The 24,490-nt window shown below is 40.1% G+C and overlaps 1 protein-coding gene across 2 annotated transcripts in view; it reads right to left on the bottom strand.

Moving 5' to 3' along the window:
* The window catches only part of LOC133544091 (guanine nucleotide-binding protein G(s) subunit alpha), a 120,623-nt gene that overhangs the window by 71,100 nt on the left and 25,033 nt on the right, over nucleotides 1-24,490 (bottom strand). The window contains exons 3-5 of one of the 2 annotated variants that reach the window (XM_061889142.1): nucleotides 17,867-17,921; nucleotides 17,658-17,777; nucleotides 11,466-11,528 (exon numbers count right to left, since the gene is read on the bottom strand). In XM_061889142.1, the coding sequence (XP_061745126.1) occupies nucleotides 11,466-11,528; nucleotides 17,658-17,777; nucleotides 17,867-17,921 (238 nt within the window). The remainder of the gene's footprint in view (nucleotides 1-11,465; nucleotides 11,529-17,657; nucleotides 17,778-17,866; nucleotides 17,922-24,490) is intronic. The other variant, XM_061889151.1, reaches the window with a different exon arrangement.

Below are 24,490 nucleotides of genomic sequence, written 5' to 3'. Positions count from 1 at the left end.
GATGCGATTCGTATTCAAATCGATTTTCCCCCACACCCCTAATATATATATATATATATATATATATATATATATATATTATTATTATTATTTAATCTGTCCTTTCTAATCCATTTTCTACCGCTTGTTACTCTCAGTGTCTCCTAGCCGCTCAGGCAAATCATATTGTCCAAAAAGCCACATTTTTTTAATCCAATGCGGCCCCAGGGTCAAAAAGTTTGGGGACCCCTGCCGTACAGTTAGGCAACATAAACAAACTGAATTCTGATTGGATAACAACTATATAACCTAAAAACAACAGCACCGGAAGGAGCACAATGACATGAAGAGAATGTGAATACTTTTAGATCTTTGATCTCAATGGGATTTTACCTGGTTAAATAAAGGCTAAATAATAATAAAAAAATATATTTAGGGAAAGTAAATCAAAAATACTTTTGTCTTTAACTATGACCATGATTTCTGGTTGTGTTAGGCCAGCAGAGAAGGGCTTGCTGGCCCTGATGGCACTTCACTGATAATTCTACCTTTTTTTTTTAAACCACAACCTTTTTAGTAATGATGGGTGAAGTGCGTTTGATTTCAATCTAGTTTACAGCAGGTGTGGTCCAATCTTGACATCTCCTGGACCAAGAAGGAAGCATGTGGGTTTTATTGTAAGAAGCAGATTGCAAATATGTCAAAAGGCTGTGTGCTTTATCGCCCCGTTCCTCCCACGCTAAAAGCAGAGTCAACCAGTTCGACTGGTTTCCCGTCGGCCAGGCAAGGAGGGGAACAGAAGTTTGGAGGGGCTGGGTCAATCGGACGGCTTCCTAATTCATTCTCTTCCTCATTAAAGACTAAAAACAGACTATTTTAAACCTCCTTCAACCCTCCACATTACATTTCACAAACAGCTAAGTTCAGCATCCCCTCCAGTGAGTCCCACCAGGACAGACAGGTCTCAGATATGCCAAGGTGATATGCAATGCAATGCAATGACGTTCTCGAGACAATATCAGCACAAGCCGTTGCTTTGCTTGCACACAAACATGCACATACTTCAGTGGAAATGTTGCAGATTAAAACAAAAAGACAAGAAATCTGATGCATCTAAATCAGGGGTCGGGAACCTTTTTGGCAGAGAGAGCCAAGAAGCCACATTTTTTAAAATGTATTTCTGAAAGAGCCATGTCATATTTTTTTTTAACACTGAACACAACTAAACACTTATTCTGAAGCTAACTGTGGAGGGGGCGTGGCCTGCGGGCCTGCAGCGAAACGGGGTGTTGCCAGGATCGGCCTCGAAATCAGCGACAGGTGCGTAGATGGACCACCTGGGCCTTGTTATCTAATCACCTGTCGCTATGTTATAAGCAGCAGTTAGGAGGAGAGACGGGGTTGGGGCTGGAGCCAGAGTGCGAGCGAGAACAAAAGAGATAAGGACAATTGCTGGAAAGCAACCAAGAGACTTATTGAAAAATAAAACAATATTGTAACCCTGAAACAGGCTCTCATGTCGGTGCTTATATATATATATATATATATATATATATATATATATATATATATATATATATATATATATATATATATATATATATATATATATATATATATATATATATATATATATATATAAATGGGTATTTCTGTCATTCCGTCGTATATTTTTTTTCCTTTTACGGAAGGTTTTTTTGAAGAGAATAAATGATGAAAAAGAACACTTAATTGAATGGTTTAAAAGAGGACGAATCACGAAAAAAAATTAAAATTACATTTTGAAACATAGTTTATCTTCAATTTCGACTCTTTAAAATTCAAAAATCAACCGAAAACATTAAGAGAAAAACTAGCTAATTCGAATATTTCTGAAAACAATTAAAAAAGAATTTATGGAACATCATTAGTAATTTTTCCTGATTAAAATTATTTTTTGAATTTTGATGACACGTTTTAAATAGGTTAAAATCCAATCTGCACTTTGTTATAATATATAACCGAGCTATATTTCTAACAAAGACAAATCATTGTTTCTTCTAGATTTTCCAGAACAAAATTTTTTAAATAAATTCAAAAGATTTTGAAACAAGATTTAAATTTGATTTTACAGATTTTCTAGATTTGCCCAAATAATTTTTGGGAATTTTAATCATAATAAGTTTGAAGAAATATTTCACAAATATTCTTCGCCGAAAAAACAGAAGCTAAAATGAAGAATTAAATTAAAATATATTTATTATTCTTTACAATAAAAAAAAATAATTGAACATTGATCTAAATTGTCAGGAAAGAAGAGGAAGGGATTTAAAAGGTAAAAAGGTATATGTGTTTAAAAATCCTAAAATAAATTTTAAGGTTGTATTTTTTCTCTAAAATTGTCTTTCTGAAAGTTATAAGAAGCAAAGTAAAAAAAAAAAAAATGAATTTATTCAAACAAATGAAGACCAAGTCTTTAAAATATTTTCTTGGATTTTAAAATTCTATTTGAGTTTTGTCTCTCTTAGAATTAAAAATGTCGAGCAAAGCGAGAACAGCTTGCTAGTAAATAAATACAATTTAAAAAATAGAGGCAGCTCACTGGTAAGTTCTGCTATTTGAGCTATTTTTAGAACAGGCCAGCGGACGACTCATCTGGTCCTTACGGGCTGCCTGGTGCCCGCGGGCACCGCGTTGGTGACCCTTGATCTAAATATATACCAACAGGGCGCATACACTTCCATTGAGGGGTAGCAACAGTGCATGAAATCCGATTTTTATTGGTACACAACAAGGTAAATGCGAGGGACAGGAAATGTACCTTGTGTTGTAGTACTACTCGGTAAACTAATACAGTGCAGCCCACAGCCTTTGCCCAGTGGGAGTCAAGGCGAGCAAAAGTGCCAAGGAGAAGCCGGAGCTTAAAAACCCTCTCCCACTGTTGAAGTCTCTTGTTTGGGAACACTAGGCCTTCCCAGGGAAATACGTAACAAGGACAAAGGATAACACAAAAGTTCAGTAGAGTCGGGGACTCTGGCTATAAAATGTAACTGTTAATGCTGCTCCAAGCTAACAAATAACTTTCATTCATTTAAAAAAAAAAAAAAAAAATGTCCCGCTTTATTATAAAATATAGCTGAAAAAAAATTGTAAGCTTTTACAAATTATTTAAAGCTGTGAAATGATTAAAGACATTTGGTGGGAGGATTTGAGCACCTCACGGTACGATCCAATTATGATACTTAGGGTGACGAATCAATTCAGAATTGATACGGTATAGCTCGGTTGGTAGAGTGGCCGTGCCAGCAACCTGAGGGTTGCAGGTTTGATTCCCGCTTCCGCCATCCTAGTGACTGCTGTTGTGTCCTTGGGCAAGACACTTTACCCACCTGCTCCCAGTGCCACCCACACTGGTTTAAATGTAACTTAGATATTGGGTGTCACTATGTAAAGTGCTTTGAGTCACTAGAGAAAAGCGCTATATAAATATAATTCAATTCAATTCAATCTTCGGTTCAAACTAGGGCTGGGCGATATATCGATTTATCTGTGCGACATAGAAAATGACTATATCGTGATATGCGAATATACGTTCTCACGCAGTTGCTTTTGGCTGCGGGCATTACACAACATGCGTTTCCCACTCTTCCTTGTGTCTCTTCCTCTCACAAAGACTTAAAACAAGTGCAACCTTCTTACATACGTCACGTGTGCAACGTCACACGCTCCCGTGGAGCAGACGAGTAGCGCCATGGTAACGTTAGCTGTGATGCTAGCGGTGCGGGTGGTAATACGAGAGAGAGAGAAGGTGCCAATCTGGTAACAAATGAAGGAAGAATTAATTCGTAAGAAAAGCAGTACAGTGTCCATTGTCTGGCGGTGGATTGGCTTCAAGCGGAAATATGTTGAACCATTATGCGGCAAAAACGTTGCTACAAAAAGTAGCACCACTGCTAATGCAGCATCATTTGAAAAGTCACCTGCTAGAGAATGAAGAGCGCTTGAAACTCTGCATGTCAACATCTCAGTTCGGTGCCACACCAACAAAATGCCGAAGCAACTATCCAGCCATCCATTTTCTACCGCTTATTCCCTTTTGGGGTCGCGGGGGGCGCTGGCGCCTATCTCAGCTACAATCGGGCGGAAGGCGGGGTACACCCTGGACAAGTCGCCACCTCATCGCAGGGCCAACACAGATAGACAGACAACATTCACACTCACATTCACACACTACGGCCAATTTAGTGTTGCCAATCAACCTATCCCCAGGTGCATGTCTTTGGAGGTGGGAGGAAGCCGGAGTACCCATAGGGAACCCACGCATTCACGGGGAGAACATGCAAACTCCACACAGAAAGATCCAGAGCCTGGATTTGAACCCAGGACTGCAGGACCTTCGTATTGTGAGGCACACGCACTAACCCCTCTGCCACCGTGAAGCCCTGCCGAAGCAACTATTTCCAGATCAATATTGCATGAAAAAAATTGTCAACGACAACAGGAGATAACGTCCACAGGAACCTACTACATAGTGAAGGACATACACTATTTGATTTCCTATTATGCAGCTCATTTTTATTTGACACTTATTGAAATATCTTGTGTGACATCATGCACAAAAGTGCAATTTATTTGTTTTAAACTATTGTAGTGGCAGTCTGTGCAAAAAGTGCACTTTAATTTACTGTTGTTTTGATGTCATCTTAGTGAAATCATGCACAAAAGTGCACTCATAGCTTGTTTTAAAATGCCTCTGACAATCTTGCACTTTCTGTTTTGGAAATAACTGCCACTGCATAATAACTGTTTAATAAATACAGTTTAAGTAAATTGACTTAGTTGTGAGTTCTCACTCTGCATGAAAGTTTAAAATAAGCATATATCAATGAAGCATGAACAAGAATGTTTTAATGTAGACACATAGAATCATCATACTGGTGTGATTATATGCATCAAGTGTTCATTCAAGGCTAAGGCAAAATATCGAGATATATATCGTGTATTGAGTTTATACCAAAATGGATACATGGATGATACAGCAGAGGATTGGGAGAATGTCATGTGGTCAGATGAAACCAAAATAGAACTTTTTGGTATAAACTCAACTCGTCGTGTTTGAAGGAAGAAGAATACTGAGTTGCATCCCAAGAACACCATACCTACTGTGAAGCATGGGGGTGGAAACATCATGCTTTGGGGCTGTTTTTCTGCTAAGGGGACAGGACGATTGATCCGTGTTAAGGAAAGAATGAATGGGGCCATGTATCGTGAGATTTTGTGCCAAAACCTCCTTCCATCAGTGAGAGCTTTGAATGGTTAACCAAATACTTATTTTCCACCATAATTTACAAATAAATTCTTTAAAATTCCTACAAAGTGAATTCCTGGATTTTTTTTTCACATTCTGTCTCTCATAGTTGAAGTGTACCTATGATGAAAATTACAGACCTCTGTCATCATTTGAAGTGGGAGAACTTGCACAATCGGTGGCTGACTAAATACTTTTTTGCCCCACTGTATATGCTACAATGTCTGTAATGTACTAACAAAGATAAACACCATGATACAATTCTTCAGATATATTTGAAATACTGTATGTTTATTAACAACCCAAATGATATGAAAATTTAAATCAAGTGAAAACAAACTATACACTATCATATAATAAAACTTAGCATGTGTGTTTCGCATCACAATGTCATTTTCTTATTGAATTGCTTGAACTATTCACTATTATCCATACTCAACATTTTGTGTCTTAATGCTCAAAGGGAGCTTTGATTGACTGATTGAAACTTGTATTAGTAGATTGCACAGTTCAGTACATATTCCGTACAATTGACCACTAAATGGTAACACCCCAATACGTTTTTCAACTTGTTTAAGTCGGGGTCCCCATTAATCAATTCATGGTACAAATATATACTATCAGCGCAATACAGTCATCACACAAGTTAATGAGCTCCCCTTTTTGTTGCGATAAAAACTCTTCAACTTGCAGAGCGTACCGTGACACGTAGCATTGGTATGGTACTTTATGCAAAAATTAAAACTCCTTGAAAAATCACTTTATGTATTTTCTGTGTTCTTTTTGTGATGAAATCCATCCATAAGGGCCAGCTGGTTGATTTTGCTCCAACCTGTCTGTCTGCTGTGCTTTCAACAGTGTCAAAACAGAGAGGTGTGGCTTTGTCATGACACTTTAAACAATGTTATGCGATTAAACTAATAAATTACCTAGCGCCATTAACATATTTTTTTTGTCTCTTAATATTTCTTATTATTTCTTTAAAATTTAATTAAAATGAGAATGATCTGTGAGCGGTTTGCAGGTTTTTAATGTTTCTTTTGAAAAACTCCTCATAGCAGTTTACGCACAAGCTAAACAGTTTTATTTTTTTGTATTTTGTTTTCTTCCTGTATTGAAAGTGACCTTACAACTGAGAATAAACTGTTATGGTGGACAGTCACACCCCTAGCTTTGAGATTACAGGAATATCTCAATAGATATAAATACATTTGAAAAGTTATTTTATTTAAGCAATATCATTCAAAAAGTGAAAAGAGTGACTACACACAGTCAAATATTTCAAGAAAATATTTCTTATTTTTGCAAATTAGAGCCAATAAAAAAAACATATTCGGTACCTCATAAACCGAGAAAAGTTACCATATATACAATTAATAATTACCCATTTTTGCTATAATCATCAAATAAACCGCAAAATCTTCCAGAGCCTTAAATTGGTTGTTTTGTCTTAATTAAACTCCTGAAATCAAGTCACTTTTGGGAGATAATCACAATATTTGCAAGCCTTTCCAGAACTGTAGCCTCCTTGTCTACATAGGGGTATTGAGGGATTACAAGCTTGTCACTTCTTTGATTTGTTGTTCATTATTCCCTCGTAGTAGTAGTAGTAGTAGTAGTAGTGTGTATGTGGGTGTAGGGCTGTGTGAATGTGTACTTAAATGTTGTGCGATGTTTCCTGTGGGATGTTGCCTTTTGCCACTTGATATAAAGTTAATTTTAGTGTAATCCTGGTTGTTACTTCCATTAATAAAAAGTTATTTCCTGCATTGAACTCGCTGTGCTTCTGATGCTGTCTTGTTGACATACAACCACGTCTTAAGTAGCATGCCATGTTACATTGAATGTATCAGTAACGGCGTTGTAACGTACAAACCCCGTTTCCATTTGAGTTGGGAAATTGTGTTCGATGTAAATATATAAACGGAATACAATGATTTGCAAATCCTTTTCAACCCATATTCAATCGAATGCACTACAAAGACAAGATATTTGATGTTCAAACTCATAAACTTTTTTATTTTTTTGCAAATAATAATTAACTTAAAATTTCATGGCTGCAACACGTGCCAAAGTAGTTGGGAAAGGGCATGTTCACCACTGTGTTACATCACCTTTTCTTTTAACAACACTCAATAAACGTTTGGAAACTGAGGAAACTAATTGTTGAAGCTTTAAAAATGGAATTCTTTCCCATTTTTGTTTTATGTAGAGCTTCAGTCGTTCAACAGTCCGGGGTCTCCGCTGTCGTATTTTACGCTTCATAATGCGCCACACATTTTCGACGGGAGACAGGTCTGGACTGCAGGCGGGCCAGGAAAGTACCCGCACTCTTTTTTTACGAAGCCATGCTGTTGTAACACGTGCTGAATGTGGCTTGGCATTGTCTTGCTGAAATAAGCATGGGTGTCCATGAAAAAGATGGCGCTTAGATGGCAGCATATGTTGTTCCAAAACCTGTATGTACCTTTCAGCATTAATGGTGCCTTCACAGATGTGTAAGTTACCCATGCCTTGGCACTAATGCACCCCCATACCATCACAGATGCCGGCTTTTGAACTTTGCGTCGATAACAGTCTGGATGTTTATCAGTTTGAACATCAAAAATGTTGTCTTTGGAGCATATTCAACTGAATATGGGTTGAAAATGATTTGCAAATCATTGTATTCCGTTTGTATTTATATCTAACACAATTTCCCAACTCATATGGAAACGGGGTTTAGACATAAAAGTCATTGGATAATTCGTTATGAGTACAAGTAACGCCGGGTCAACAAAATTGTTGTTTTGACAACACAAATCATAAAGACAGCACTATGTCATCTCCACATTGCACTGCTGACATTCTGTTATGCTGTTTCACATTTGAATATTGGCTTTTGCAGGTGACAGTTTCCACACCAAGTTTTGTTGCTTGTTGGTGCTTATTCAAATGTAGTTTATTATTATTTTACATAGGTGTAATTAGTGGTCACAGTGGTAAAAATCGGGATGAACAGACTCCCAGACGCACTCATCTGGAACATATCTTTACAGCCACATAACGGCGGTAAACAAACCTTGCTGAGGTGGGGGGAAGAAATCCCTAATAGGCGGCAGGCAAGTGAAAGGACGTGTCCCACGAGACCCATTTGGGGGTCATTACAGACAATCAGTACTAATAGGCGGGCGAGGGCCTCAGGTGAGAAGCTCATTCAATCGACAGCCTCCCCAGAGGGTCTGCTAATGAGAGCATCACTTGACAGAGAGTCACCTGCAGCAGCAGCAGCACACCTGGTCTATTACCTGCAGGACTTAATGAGCTGGATGCTGGGAACACACTTGACAACTATGTCGGGTTCGTTTACCTATTTTTTTTTAAAAGGTACATTGTGAAAAAATTTAATTTAAGAAATTTTAGATAACCCACAAAGCCCACAGGCATGTGTATATATATATATATATATATATATATATATATATATATATATATATATATATATACATATATATATATACACATATATATATATATATATATATATATATATATACACATATATATATATATACACATATATATATATATACACACATATGCTTATATATACGCATATATATATATACGCATATATATATATACACACACATACGTACATATATGCATATACATACATGCATATATACATATATGCATACATATATACACATATATGCATGTATACATATATATGCATATATATACACATTTTTGCATATGTACATATGAATGCATATATATTATACATATGTATATATATATGTGTATATATATATTTATATGTGTATATATATATGTATATATACATACATATGTATATATACTATATATATATATATATATATATATATATATATATATATATATATATATATATATATATATATATATATATATATATATATACACATACACACATATTTACATACATATATATATATACATATATTTATTTTGCATGTCTGAAATCTATGTGCAAACTAGCATTGTTACACACGGCTGTGAGAAAAGACGGACAGATCGAGAATCCTTTGTCCTACGTGTGTGTATGTCAACATATTTGGACTGTCTGAGATAAAAAAAAAAAAAATAAACATTGTCTATTTAACAATACAATTTTATAATTTTACAGTTAGCTGATGCCTGCCATTTTTTGTGGTGTTTTTTTATTTTTATTTTATTTAGGAAATATATTGTTATATCTCCTAGATGAAAAACCATCTTGCAATCTGCATTTTCTTGCGTTTCGATAATTCCAGACGCATGAATGAACTGCTTTGATGTGAGGGTCTCCGCCTCCCTAGTTTCTATTGCCTATACATTATGATTTTATATTGCCGAAAAGGTGGTAGAAATGATAGATGTGTGTTGCTTGCTCAACAACATTGCAAACAGTTTTGAGAGCATAACATTAATGTGGAAGGAAATGAGTGTCTCCATGGGCACATAATGCCCCTAGTACACGCAAAAAATATAATTTAAAAAGGGGTCATATTATTATTTACAATACCTGTAGCGGTGTTGGCGTGGTCACCATGATGTCGTTGTATAATTTGCTATGATATGATTTTTTTTTAAAAATGCTCCAAAAATGTGTACATATATTTAAAAACTAATCTGTAGTATCAATTAGTACTAACATATCTTTTACAGTATATCATTTTTTGTTGCTCTATTTTCAATTGTTGCTGCTATTTGTACAATGTACTTTGTTGAGAAGTTTTCAAGTGGCTAGAGACTTTTAGTGAGTTTTACTTTATTAACCTTCCTCTTGTGTTAGCTTTCTGTTACCATCTCTTATGTTAACGGGTCGGTTTTGACCCATGTTTTAAATCAGCTGTAAAATACACTAAAAACAATGATCTATCATCTAATTTGTTTCTCATCTCTTGGTTACCTTGTTAGGCTTCCTTATCCTTGAAAATATTGGTTTTAATATTTTTGGTTTGGGCCATTGGGCCTTATTTTGTCAGTATACCCCTCGATTTCAATTTTTTAAAATGGTAAAACGAACCTCAAGAGAATCATATAAATAACAAAAGGTTGTTGTGTTACCTAACTATTACTAAGGGGTATTAGAACACATCTCTTAAATAAATGTGTTTTATTTATTTTTTCATTTTAAGAATTTTAACTATAGTAACATCTATGGTGTGTGTTACGGGTCAATTTCGACCCATATATATTTACTTCAAGAAAAAGGCTAAAAAGTATTTTTTCCAGCAACAGAAATCTGACATCAAACAAACAACCAATCAAGCAAATGAAACCAAGAGAAATAGATTACTAGTTCCAAAACTAATAAAAAAACAAAATCAGAGTGGCAAAAAGTGACACTTTTAGTGTCCGTCTTTTGTTTGTTTTTGTACAGGATAACAAGGTAAAATGAGAATCCACTAAAGCTCACATGATTGGGAGAGGAGGTGGCTGTCAGTGTGTTCAGTTTTGGCTCTTATCATTGCTTTATCATCTTATTTTTATAACCGGGTCAAAACCGACCCTAACAACACCAAGGGCATAATTTCTACCGTAGCATTTTATAATTTAATGAAAAAAATTAAAATGTTTTATTTTGTTGACAAAGAGGTTCCTGACAAAGTCAAAAAGCTTTGATGCAAAAAAATAAATGTATGTGGTGTTTTTATGCATTTAAAAACTAAAACGGGTCGGTGCTGACCCTAACACAAGACGAAGGTTAAAAGAGAGTAGCAACAAATCTAGCATCTTTTTCTAGTGTTGTAATAAAATGCACTCGTGTTTCGAGACTACTTCTGTCCCTCAATGTCAGCGACAAACAGTGAGAGCAGCCAACTGACATCCAACTGGCCTTGCGCAGATTGGGCTTTCTCTCACTCTTAATATTTCTACATTTTGTAGATCGTTGTCCGTGGGTATCTCTAGCATGTATTAAAGGACGTCCACATTACAGATATGCTGCCTCCGCTGCAGATAAACCTGTGTTTATGGCCTTCGTCACCCCAACATCCCATTTCGGACTCCTTCCGCCCGAATGCAGCTGAGAGAGGCTACAGCATCCCCCGTGACCCCAAAAGGGACAAGCGGTAGAAAATGGATGGAAGGCTTTTCCGCTGGTCAAAGTTTTTTTTTCGGCGTCCAAATTTTCCAGTCAATAGTGCGCAAATAATTTGGTATTTATATCCATTCATACTGCACCGACCTGATGGTGGTAATGTTTTATGTCCGTGTGGTTTTCCCCCGATTGCGAACACAGCGTCCGTGCCTGGAAGTGGATTAGCGCAGAATGAGGAAGTATTGTTGTGTGTCTGGGGAAACACAGAGACGAAAGTGTGTGCACGGGAGGGAATACCAATTGGAATTAGGCCGGTTGTTACCATTAGATTGGCAGTAAAAGTTAAAAATAGTTTAAGACTTTTGACTTTGTCTGTAGGGTACATTACATTACTTGAATTAGTTTTCATGTAAAAAACACTAATTTTTAATGTGTGGTGCCTTTCATTTTTCCGTGGCAACTTGCCACAATCAGTTACATTAAGGGAGAACCCAAACTTCCTTGTAGTTTGTCAAAATGTTTTCATAAATTTTGTTAACGGACCATCTTCAAGCCGCTTTCTGACTCTCTCTTCAGAACGCGCCGCTTTGTGACCGGTGTCATTTACATATCTATAGGCCAAGCCCCCCTTTGAATGCTTCTCGACCCCATCAGCCATGTTGTAGTTTTTAGCGCTTCCAAAGCAAGGCTACTGTCAGATATAAGTTCAAACAATACGCTACTTCGTGGGAACAGTGGAGGATGCATGTGCATGAATGAACGAGCCAGTCTGCCCCACAAAAAAAGGATAGAGAAAAATAAAGAACTTATTGACTACAGCTTTGGACTACAATTGAATGATAATGCCGGACTTAACACAAAGCTCGTACAGTAAACCTGTACCATATATGGAGATATCTGCTTAATTGTTTTGCATAATACTGCACCACTTTTGGACTTGTTTTGCAATTGTACACACCTTTTTAGTAGATCACACACAACATGCAATTTTAGTTATAGACCTTAGCTCAGGCATAAAGACTCTAAACAATCCACAAAATCAAAGCTCACGTACAATTTGTCAAAGACACATGTAGCAAATTGCGTACGTTAACCACCAGCTGACACATTAGAAATAAACACAAAAGCTCTAAATAATCCATCAAAACAAAGCCTACGTCACATGTTCATAAACAATGTACAAACCCCGTTTCCATATTAGTTGGGAAATTGTGTTATATGAAAACATAAATGGAATACATCCATCCATCCATCCATCATCTTCCGCTTATCCGAGGTCGGGTCGCGGGGGCAACAGCCTAAGCAGGGAAACCCAGACTTCCCTCTCCCCAGCCACTTCGTCTAGCTCTTCCCGGGGGATCCCGAGGCGTTCCCAGGCCAGCCGGGAGACGTAGTCTTCCCAACGTGTCCTGGGTCTTCCCCGTGGCCTCCTACCGGTTGGACGTGCCCTAAACACCTCCCTAGGGAGGCGTTCGGGTGGCATCCTGACCAGATGCCCGAACCACCTCATCTGGCTCCTCTCGATGTGAAGGAGCAGCGGCTTTACTTTGAGTCCCTCCCGGATGGCAGAGCTTCTCACCCTATCTCTAAGGGAGAGCCCCGCCACACGGCGGAGGAAACTCATTTCGGCCGCTTGTACCCGTGATCTTATCCTTTTGGTCATGACCCAAAGCTCATGACCATAGGTAAGGATGGGAACGTAGATCGACCAGTAAATTGAGAGCTTTGCCTTCCGGCTCAGCTCCTTCTTCACCACAACGGATCGGTACAACGTCCGCATTACTGAAGACGCCGCACCGATCCGCCTGTCGATCTCACGATCCACTCTTCCCTCACTCGTGAACAAGACTCCTAGGTACTTGAACTCCTCCACTTGGGGCAGGGTCTCCTCCCCAACCCGGAGATGGCACTCCACCCTTTTCCGGGCGAGAACCATGGACTCGGACTTGGAGGTGCTGATTCTCATTCCGGTCGCTTCACACTCGGCTGCGAACCGATCCAGCGAGAGCTGAAGATCCCGGTCAGATGAAGCCATCAGGACCACATCATCTGCAAAAAGCAGAGACCTAATCCTGCGGTTACCAAACCGGAACCCCTCAACGCCTTGACTGCGCCTAGAAATTCTGTCCATAAAAGTTATGAACAGAATCGGTGACAAAGGACAGCCTTGGCGGAGTCCAACCCTCACTGGAAATGTGTTCGACTTACTGCCGGCAATGCGAACCAAGCTCTGGCACTGATCGTACAGGGAACGGACCGCCACAATAAGACAGTCCGATACCCCATACTCTCTGAGCACTCCCCACAGGACTTCCCGAGGGACACGGTCGAATGCCTTCTCCAAGTCCACAAAGCACATGTAGACTGGTTGGGCAAACTCCCATGCACCCTCAAGAACCCTGCCGAGAGTATAGAGCTGGTCCACAGTTCCACGGCCAGGACGAAAACCACACTGTTCCTCCTGAATCCGAGGTTCGACTATCCGACGTAGCCTCCTCTCCAGTACACCTGAATAAACCTTACCAGGAAGGCTGAGGAGTGTGATCCCACGATAGTTATAACACACCCTCCGGTCCCCCTTCTTAAAGAGAGGAACCACCACCCCGGTCTACCAATCCAGAGGTACCGCCCCCGATGTCCACGCGATGCTGCAAAGTTTTGTCAACCAAGACAGCCCCACAGCATCCAGAGCCTTAAGGAACTCCGGGCGGATCTCGTCCACCCCTGGGGCCTTGCCACCGAGGAGCTTTTTAACTACCTCAGCGACCTCAGCCCCAGAAATAGGAGAGTCCACCACAGATTTCCCAGGCACTGCTTCCTCATAGGAAGACGTGTTGGTGGGATTGAGGACGTCTTCGAAGTATTCCCTCCACCTATCCACAACATCCGCAGTCGAGGTCAGCAGAACACCATCCGCACCATACACGGTGTTGATAGTGCACTGCTTCCCCTTCCTGAGGCGGCGGACGGTGGTCCAGAATCGCTTCGAAGCCGCAAGGAAGTCGTTTTCCATGGCTTCCCCGAACTCTTCCCATGTCCGAGTTTTTGCCTCCGCGACCGCTGAAGCTGCACACCGCTTGGCCTGTCGGTACCTGTCCACTGCCTCCGGAGTCCTATGAGCCAAAAGGACCCGATAGGACTCCTTCTTCAGCTTGACGGCATCCCTCACCGCTGGTGTCCACCAAGGGGTTTTAGGATTGCCGCCCCGACAGGCACCAACTACCTTGCGGCCACAGCTCCGATCTGCCGCCTCGACAATAGAGGTGCGGAACATGGTCCACTCGGACTCAATGTCCAGCACCTCCCTCGTGACATGTTCAAAGTTCTTCCGGAGGTGGGAATTGAAACTTTGTCTGACAGGAGACTGCCAGACGTTCCCAGCAGACCCTCACAATGCGTTTGGGTCTCCCAGGTCTGTCCGGCATCCTCCCCCACCATCGCAGCCAACTCACCACCAGGTGGTGATCGGTAGAAAGCTCCGCCCCTCTCTTCACCCGAGTGTCCAAAACATGAGGCCGCAAATCCGATGACACAACTACAAAGTCGATCATGGAACTGCGGCCTAGGGTGTCCTGGTGCCAAGTGCACATATGGACACCCTTATGTTTGAACATGGTGTTTGTTATCGACAAACTGTGACGAGCACAAAAGTCCAATAACAAAACACCACTCGGGTTCAGATCCGGGCGGCCATTCTTCCCAATCACGCCTCTCCAGGTTTCACTGTCATTGCCAACGTGAGCGTTGAAGTCTCCCAGTAGGACAAGGGAATCACCCGGGGGAGCACTTTCCAGTACTCCCTCGAGTGTTCCCAAAAAGGGTGGGTACTCTGAACTGCTGTTTGGTGCATAAGCACAAACAACAGTCAGGACCCGTCCCCCCACCCGAAGGCGGAGGGAGGCTACCCTTTCGTCCACCGGGTTGAACTCCAACGTACAGGCTTTGAGCCGGGGGGAAACAAGAATTGCCACCCCAGCCCGTCGCCTCTCACTGCCGGCAACGCCAGAGTGGAAGAGGGTCCAATCCCTCTCGAGAGAAGTGGTTCCAGAGCCCTTGCTGTGCGTCGAAGTGAGTCCGACTATATCCAGCCGGAATTTCTCGACTTCACGCACTAGCTCAGGTTCTTTCCCCCCCAGTGACGTGACGTTCCACGTCCCAAGAGCTAGCTTCTGTAGCCGAGGATCGGAGCGCCAAGTGCCCTGCCTTCGGCTGTCGCCCAGCTCACAATGCACCCGACCTCTATGGCCCCTGCTATGGGTGGTGAGCCCATTGGAGGGGTGGCCCACGTTGCCTCTTCGGGCTGTGCCCGGCCGGGCCCCATGGGAACAGGCCCGGCCACCAGGCGCTCGCCATCGTGCCCCACCTCCGGGCCTGGCTCCAGAGGGGGGCCCCGGTGACCCGCGTCCGGGCGAGGGAAATCTGGGTCCATGGTTTTTCATCTTCATAAAGGTCTTCGAGCTGCTCTTTGTCTGATCCCTCACCTAGAACCTGTTTGCCTTGGGAGACCCTACCAGGGGGCTTTATGCCCCCGGACAACATAGCTCCTAGGATCATGGGGACACGCAAACTCCTCTACCACGATAAGGTTGCAGCTCAGAGAGGATTATTCCCTCCCGTGCACACACTTTCGTCTCTGTGTTTCCCCAGACACACAACAATACTTCCTCATTCTGCGCTAAATGGAATACAATGATTTGCAAATCCTTTTCAACCCGTATTCAATTGAATGCACTACAAAGACAAGATATTTGATGTTCAAACTCATAAACTTTATTTTTTTTTGCAAATAATAATAAACTTACAATTTCATGGCTGCAACACGTGCCTAAGTAGTTGGAAAAGGGCATGTTCACCACCGTGTTACATTACCTTTTCTTTCAACAACACTCAATAAACGTTTGGGAACTGAGGAAACTAATTGTTGAAGCTTTGATATTGGAATTCTTTCCAATTCTGTCTGGATGGTTCGCTTCCCCTTTGTTCCGGATGACACGATGTCGAATATTTCCAAAAACAATTTGAAATGTGGACTCGTCAGACCACAGAACACTTTTCCACTTTGCATCAGTCCATCTTAGATGATCTCGGGTCCAGAAAAGCCGGTGGCTATTCTGGATGTTGTTGATAAATGGCTTTCGCTTTGCATAGTAGAGCTTTAACTTGCACTTGCAGATGTAGCGACAAACTGTATTTAGTTACAGTGGTTTTCTGAAGTGTTCCTGAGCCCATGTGATGATATCCTTTAGAGATTGATGTTGGTTTTTGATACAGTGCCGTCTGAGGGATCGAAGGTCATGGTCATTCAATGTTGGTTTCCGGCCATGCCGCTTACGTGGAGTGACTTCTCCTGATTCTCTGAACCTTTTGTTGATATTATGGACCGTAGATGTTGAAATCCTTAAATTTCTTGCAATTGCACTTTGAGAAACGTTGTTCTTAAACTGTTTGACTATTTGCTCACACAGTTGTGGACAAAGGGGTGTACCTCGCCCCATCCTTTCTTGTGAAAGACTGAGCATTTTTTGGGAAGCTGTTTTTATACCCAATCATGGCACCCACCTGTTCCCAATTAGCCTGCACACCTGTGGGATGTTCCAAATAAGTGTTTGATGAGCATTCCTAAACTTTATTAGTATTTATTGCCACCTTTCCCAACTTCTTTGCCACGTGTTGCTGGCATCAAATTCTAAAGTTAATGATTATTTGCAAAAAAAAAAATTGTATTAGTTTGAACATCAAATATGTTGTCTTTGTAGCATATTCAACTGAATATGGGTTGTAAATGATTTGAAAATAATTGTATTCCGTTTATATTTACATCTAACACAATTTCCCAACTCATATGGAAACGGAGTTTGTACGTTATTAATGATAACCACCACCTTGCACGACACAAATAATCACAAAGACTTAGTAATCCACAAATATCAAAGCCCTTGTACACTTGGTCACATGATCGCAAACAACATTATGTTGTTAATGACCACCACCACCTTGTTTAATAAAAGTAGTCAAAACAATCCACAAATTTAGGACCATTGTAGCACTAAAATGCTGTAAAATTAAGCTCAAATAGTTCGTCTTTTCAGATTTAAGTCACAAACTAAATGGACTGAATGATCGCAGGTTAGAATCTTGCTGTACGAAGGAAAAACTAAAAGGACTGAATGATCGCAGGTCAGAGTCTTGAAGTACACATTGCGACCAAACGCAGCACATTACTCTCCTCCAACTGATACCAATTTGTCTTCTTTTTTTTTTTTTTTAAGAACGGGAGAGGCCATTTTTGTATTATGGATGTAAGTGCGTCAGACATTGCAAGGATTTGCCATAACTTACCGTGGAAAACTCGAAATCCTTCTGGTTGATTTGATTTTGGACATAGTCGATGCGGGTCTTGTTCGCAGGGCAGGCCAGCTGGCACGGCGGCGTGAGCGTACTCATGGCGGACACAATGGTCTGGAAAAAGAGAGCAGAGTTTGTCTCGTGAGAAAATGTTGTCCATGTTGACAAACCCACCCAATGCATAATAGTGGAAGATGGGTTACCTCTATAGCTTCTTTAATGTTGTTTTTAATGTCGTTAATTTTCTGTTTTTTCTCCCTGTGAACGACAAACAATCAGATGGTCACGAACAGTCAATTTGCTCCAATTTTGAGAGAAAAGGCACTTAAGCGCTCACTTTTGAAACCCTGGCGAGATAAGCCGGACCACTTTACAGAAAAAAAACTGGCTTTGCTACACATCTTTAAATAAAGCCTGGAGTTTTTTTTAGCCAGCAATAGCATTAGCATTGTAGCTGACGTAGCTATTCAAGGAACTTTATTGTCATACCAGCACAAATGATACAAACGAGATGATAAAAAATGTAGTACCCAAGGTCCCAGATTTAGCCAAAAGAGTACCACAAGAACGATAGTGTGTACAGTGGAAATCATTTAAATAGAATAGGATAATAATAGAGTAGGATATAAATAAAAAATAATAGTATAAATTAGGGATGTCCGATAATATCGGACAACCGATATTATTGGCTGATATATTCTTTAAAATGTAATATCAGAAATTATCGGTATCAAAATTATCGGTTTCAAAAAGTAAAATGTATGTGTTTTTAAAATGCTGCTGTGTACACAGACGTAGGGAGAAGTACAGAGCGCCAATAAACCTTAAAGGCACTGCCTTTGCATGCCGGCCCCGTCACATAATACCTACGGCTATTCACACACACAAGTGAATGCAATTGCATACTTGGTCAACAGCCATACAGGTCACACTGAGGGTGGCCGTATAAACAACTTTAACATCGTTGCAAATATGCGCCACACTGTGAACCCACACCAAACAAGAATGACAAACACATTTTGGGAGAACATCCGCACCGTAACACAACATAAACACAACAGAACAAATGCCCTTGCAGCACTAACTTTTCCGGGACGCTACAATAAACAACCCCGCTACCCCCACCCCACCTCAACCCTGACCACCCCCAACCCCACCCACCTCAACCTTCTCATGCTCTCTCAAAGAGAGCATGTCCCAAATTCCAAGCTACCGTTTTGAGGCATGTTAAAAAAAAATTGCACTTTGTGATTTCAATAATAAATATGGCAGTGCCATGTTGGCATTTTTTTTTACATAATTTGAGTTGATTTTTTTTGGGAAAACCTTGTTACATTGTTTAATGCATCCAGCGGAGCATCACAACGCAATTAGGCATAATAATGTGTTAATTTCACGACTGTATATCGGTATCGGTAATTAAGAGTTGGACAATATCGGAATATCGGCAAAAAAGCCATTATCGGACAACTCTAGTATAAATAGAATGTAAAAAAATACCAGCAAACCAGACCAAATAAGAGCCCTGTTCAGCACAGTTAGGACATGTGTGCAAGTTATATTATAATTCGTGCTGTCAAATGTTTTTTTTTTTTACCAGATTAATCGTACTTTTGAATTTGGGTTAATCATAATCAAGTTTATTGTTCTTCGGTCAATGGTCAACAAAGCAAAAAAACAGTTGTACATTCATAGATTGAAAATAAAAAGTTGTACGATCATAGATTGAAAATAAAAAATGTTACAGACCGAAAGGGTTTAGGCTGAAGTTAAACACTTATTGCGCCTAACCCCATAAACAATTTCAAGTTCAAAATAAACTTCCGAAAATTATCAAATGTCCTTTACACAACTTATTATAAATACACATTATAAACAACATGAACGTAGTTCAATTTTATACACAGTACAGGCATGTGAAATATCCCTGTGTACATATTAGACCTTTGCACTAATTATATATACAATATATACAAACAATTGTACTTCTATTATTATTTATATCTCATGTTTAATTTTTAATTAACATTAATCATAGTATTAACTACAATGTTAATTCAAGAGTGATATATTTTTCCAAGACATAGGTCTTAAAGTGTTTTTTAAATGTGTGAATGGAACTGGAACATTTTAAGGAATCACCCAAGCTGTTCCACAGTTGAACTCCTCTAACAGAAACATCTACTTTTTAAGCTTGTTCTTATTTTTGCTTTCTGAAAGAAAGCTGAATCTCTGAGGTCATAGGGATTCTCTCTGGGTTTAAATCTCACTTGTAAACACCAAGGCAGCATGTGGTTATGAGCTTTGAAAGCCACAATAGTAGTATTGAGGTCAACAAGATCGTGCAGTTTTAATGTTTTTAATTTAATAAGCAGAGCATTGGTATGGTCATGATAATTCGCATAACTTACAATTCTAATCGCTTTCTTTTGAAGTAAAAATATAGAGTTGATGTTTGATTTGTAATTGTTTCCCCAGATTTCAACACAATAATTAAGATATGGGAGTATGAAAGAATTATATAACATGATAAGAGCCTTTTGATTCACAGAGTTTTTGATTTTATGTAACATAGCAATCCATCCATCCATTTTCTACCGCTTATTCCCTTTTGGGGTCGCGGGGGGCGCTGGCGCCTATCTCAGCTACAATCGGGCGGAAGGCGGGGTACACCCTGGACAAGTCGCCACCTCATCGCAGGGCCAACACAGATAGACAGACAACATTCACACTCACATTCACACACTAGGGCCAATTTAGTGTTGCCAATCAACCTATCCCCAGGTGCATGTCTTTGGAAGTGGGAGGAAGCCGGAGTACCCGGAGGGAACCCACGCATTCACGGGGAGAACATGCAAACTCCACACAGAAAGATCCCGAGCCTGGATTTGAACCCAGGACTGCAGGAACTTCGTATTGTGAGGCAGACGCACTAACCCCTCTACCACCGTGAATTTTTGCCATCTTTGTCTTAAGTATATTTATGTACAGTTTCCAATTTAATTTAGCAATAATCAATGTGAATAACTTAAATAATTTTTTGAAAGGGCCCAATATTTTGGCACAAATGCCATTTTATTGTCTGATTGTTATCCTGGAACATTTTTAAAAATGTGTTACTTTAATTGCGCCGTTTATTGCGCAAAACTTGGTAACAGCTTTATTAAAAGTACAATTGTATTTTGAAGTGAAACCAGGGAGCACAATAGTCTCCTCCTTTATCCAGTGGATTATCATCAGGGACAGCAAGGCCTTCTCTGCTGGCACAACATAACCAGAATTCATGATCATAATTAAAGATAAAAGTATTTTTTTATTTCATCCATCCATCCATTTTCTACCGCTTGTCCCTTTCGGGGTTGCGGGGGAGGGGGGGGGGGGGTCGCTGGAGCCAATCTCAGTTGCTTTCGGGCGGTGGGCGGGGTACACCCTGGACAAGTCGCCACCTCATCGCAGGGCTAATTTTTTTATTTATTTTCCCTAAATATATAAAATTATTCATTATTCTCTTCATGTCAAATTATGCTCCTTCCAATGCTGTTGTTTCTAGTTTAGAGTTTGTATTTAAACAGAATTCAGTTAGCTTATGTTGCCATGCTGTACAAAATCTGCGTCTAAAGGCGATGTGAGGGCCGACACATGATTAAAGCCAGCCTTTCAAAGAAAAAAGAAAAAAAGACCATCACAAATAGAAAAATGTGACTTGTCTTTCCTCTGCATCCACTGGGGTTCAAGTTTTAAGAAACTCACAAGACAAGGGGGGGAGATGATTTGACCCGCAGTCATGTTTGTTGGAAAACCAAATGAAATAACACTTTCTTCTTGGGATATGCTAGCTTTTGACTGATTTACTCCAAAACACTTGACTTGAAGGGATCATGAGATGCATAATCAGTTGTTTTTGCCTGTCAGCACCTGTTTTTGTATATTTGGGATCCCTTTAAAGGCCTACTGAAATGAAATGTTCTTATTTAAACGGGAATAGCAGGTCCATTCTCTGTCATACTTGATCATTTCGCGATATTGCCATATTTTTGCTGAAAGGATTTAGTAGAGAACATCGACGAAAAAGTTTGTAACTTTTGGACGCTAATAAAAAAAAAGCCCTGCCTTTACCGGAAGTATGTGCGCGTGACGTACCATGAATTGATTAACGTGGACCCCGACTTAAACAAGTTGAAAAACTTATTCGGGTGTTACCATATAGTGGTCAATTGTACGGAATATGTACTGTACTGTGCAATCTACTAATAAAAGTATCAATCAATCAATCAAAAGACGTCACGAGTTGCAGGGCTCCACACATATTCACATTGTTAATAAATGGGAGCCACCAGCAGTAAGAGCAACTTAGACCGCGAAAGCGACAATTTCCCCATTAATTTGAGCGAAGATGAAAGATTTGTGAATTAGGATATTGATAGTGAAGGACTAGAGAAAAAAAAAAAAAAAGCGACGGCTCCGGGTGGCGGCAGTGCGAGCGTTTAAGATGTAATTAGACACATTTACTAGGATAATTCTGGGAGATCCCTTATCTGCTTATTGATTTAATAGTGTTTTAGTGAGATTTTAAAGATTGTAAAGACATACCTCGAGGTCGGATGGGTGCGGTGAACACGCAGTGTCTCAGAGAGAAGCCGAGGAGCCAAGCTCACAGCTGCCTATTTTGACAGCTGCCGCAGGGCGACGAATAATCCACTGATGTCTCCGGTAAGATATATATCACAATTTCCCCATCCACAAACATGCTGGTTGACATGTTCGCTTGACCGCTCTGCTTCACAACAAACAAAGAAACACCGGCTGTGTCTCGGTGCTAAAGACAGCTGCAATCCACCGCTTTCCACCAAAAGCATTGTTCTTTATAGTCTCCATTATTAAATGAACAGATTGCAAAAGATTCAGCATCACAGATGTCCTAAATACTGTGTAATTATGCGATTAAAGCAGACGACTTTTAGCCGCTAGTGGTGCAGCGCTAATATTTCCTGACAGTCCGTGACGTCACGAAACGCGTCATCGTTCCGCGATGTTTTCAACAAGAAACTTAGGAGAAATTTAAAATTGCAATTTATTAAACTAAAAAGGCCGTTTTGGCATGTGTTGCAATGTTAATATTTCATCATTGATATATAAACTATCAGACTGCGTGGTCGGTAGTAGTGGGTTTCAGTAGGCCTTTAAGTGTCGAAAATGTGAAATCAAACCATGAAGACATTGAGGATATATTTATAAAACAATCTTGCCTTGCTCCAATTATGTTGTATTCACTAGACGTCACGTGCCGGCTCATTAAATATGTGAAACTCGAAGTGGTGGGCCAGCGAGCGTCTGTTGTCATAGCGTTGCGGTGGCATTGACTTTTCTCGAAGAAAAATGCCTGATGCTGGTGCTCTTTTAGGCCAGTGTTTTTCAACCTTTTCTGAGCCAAGGGCACATTTTTTCTACTGAAAAAATCCCGAGGCACATCACCAGGAGAAGACATTAAAAAAATGAAAACCGGCAACCGATATTGACAGTAAAAAGTAGTTCTCACAATTGTTGGATATGAATTCAAACCATAACCAACCATGCATCACTATAGCTCTTGTCTCAAAGTAGGTGTACTGTCACCACCTGTCACATCACGCCGTGACTTATTTTGAGGTTTTTGGTGTTTTCCTGTGTGTTGTGTTTTAGCTCTTGTCTTGCGCTCCTATTTTGTCGTTGATTGTAATGTCAGCTTTGTGGACGCTGTCTGCTGCTCCACACGCTGTAAGTTTTGCTGTCGTCTAGCATTAATTTTATGTTTACTTTGCAGGCAGTTCAGTTTTGGTTTCATTTTGCATAGCCATCCCTAAGCTTCAATGCCTTTTCTTAGCAGCACTCGCCTTTTGTTTATTTTTGGTTTAAGCGTTAGATACCTTTTTACCTGCACGCTGTCGTCTGCATATTGTGATCACAACAAACCATGTTCCCGACATCTACAAAACAACTAGCGACCTGCTGCCACCTACTGATATGGAAGAGTATTACACGGTTATTCTGCCGATCTCTAGACAGCACAGTCACATCTGCGGATTGTAATTACAGGTTTGCAAAAAATTATTTTAACCCAATTAGGTGAAATTACATAATCTCCCATGGCACGCCAAACAATAAAAAAAACACTGTTTTAGGCCGTTGGAACTGTTTAAAACGCAAAAGGATAATTTTCCTCAAAGTTCCTTGAGAGGTAATCCAAAAAGGCGAAAGAGTGCAGGATATTACAAAAAACGACAGAAAAAGGGGGCATGCACTACAGTCCAAAAAGCAAAGCAGGAGTTTCCAGGTTTGTTTGACATACCGTATTTTCCGGACCATAGGGCGCACCGGATTTTAAGGCGTCATATAATTATTATTTAAAATGTTGTTGTAAATTCCTTGTGGTTTACATAACATGTAATGGTGGTTCTTTGGTCAAAATGTTGCATAGATTATGTTTTACAGATCATCTTCAAGGCGCTTTCGGATGCGCCGTTTTGTGGGCGACCTTATTTAGGTGGCTCACCTTTGGCAGGGTCATTGTTGCGGTGTAGCGTGCAAGGACGGGAGTGAAAGAAGTGTCAAAAGTTGGAGTTAACTGTTTTAACAACATTTGGACTTTACTTAAATCAATAACGGAGCAGCGTCTCCACATCCGGAAACAAAAAGGCTGGAAATGTGTCCCGTGAAAAACCGTCCGACCGGAACTAATAACTAAAGTTCCTCGGGTAAATAATGTAAACTCACTACACTGGTATTTCTTAGCACTTTCATGGCGAGTTTACTGACAGGTATATAAGTAAGAACTTTACACTACTTTAAAT

Source organism: Nerophis ophidion, linkage group LG02 (assembly GCF_033978795.1).
Source record: "Nerophis ophidion isolate RoL-2023_Sa linkage group LG02, RoL_Noph_v1.0, whole genome shotgun sequence".
Lineage (NCBI taxonomy): Eukaryota > Metazoa > Chordata > Actinopteri > Syngnathiformes > Syngnathidae > Nerophis > Nerophis ophidion.
Note: the sequence above shows the minus strand (reverse complement) of the source record. Positions and strands in the feature narration are given on the sequence as shown.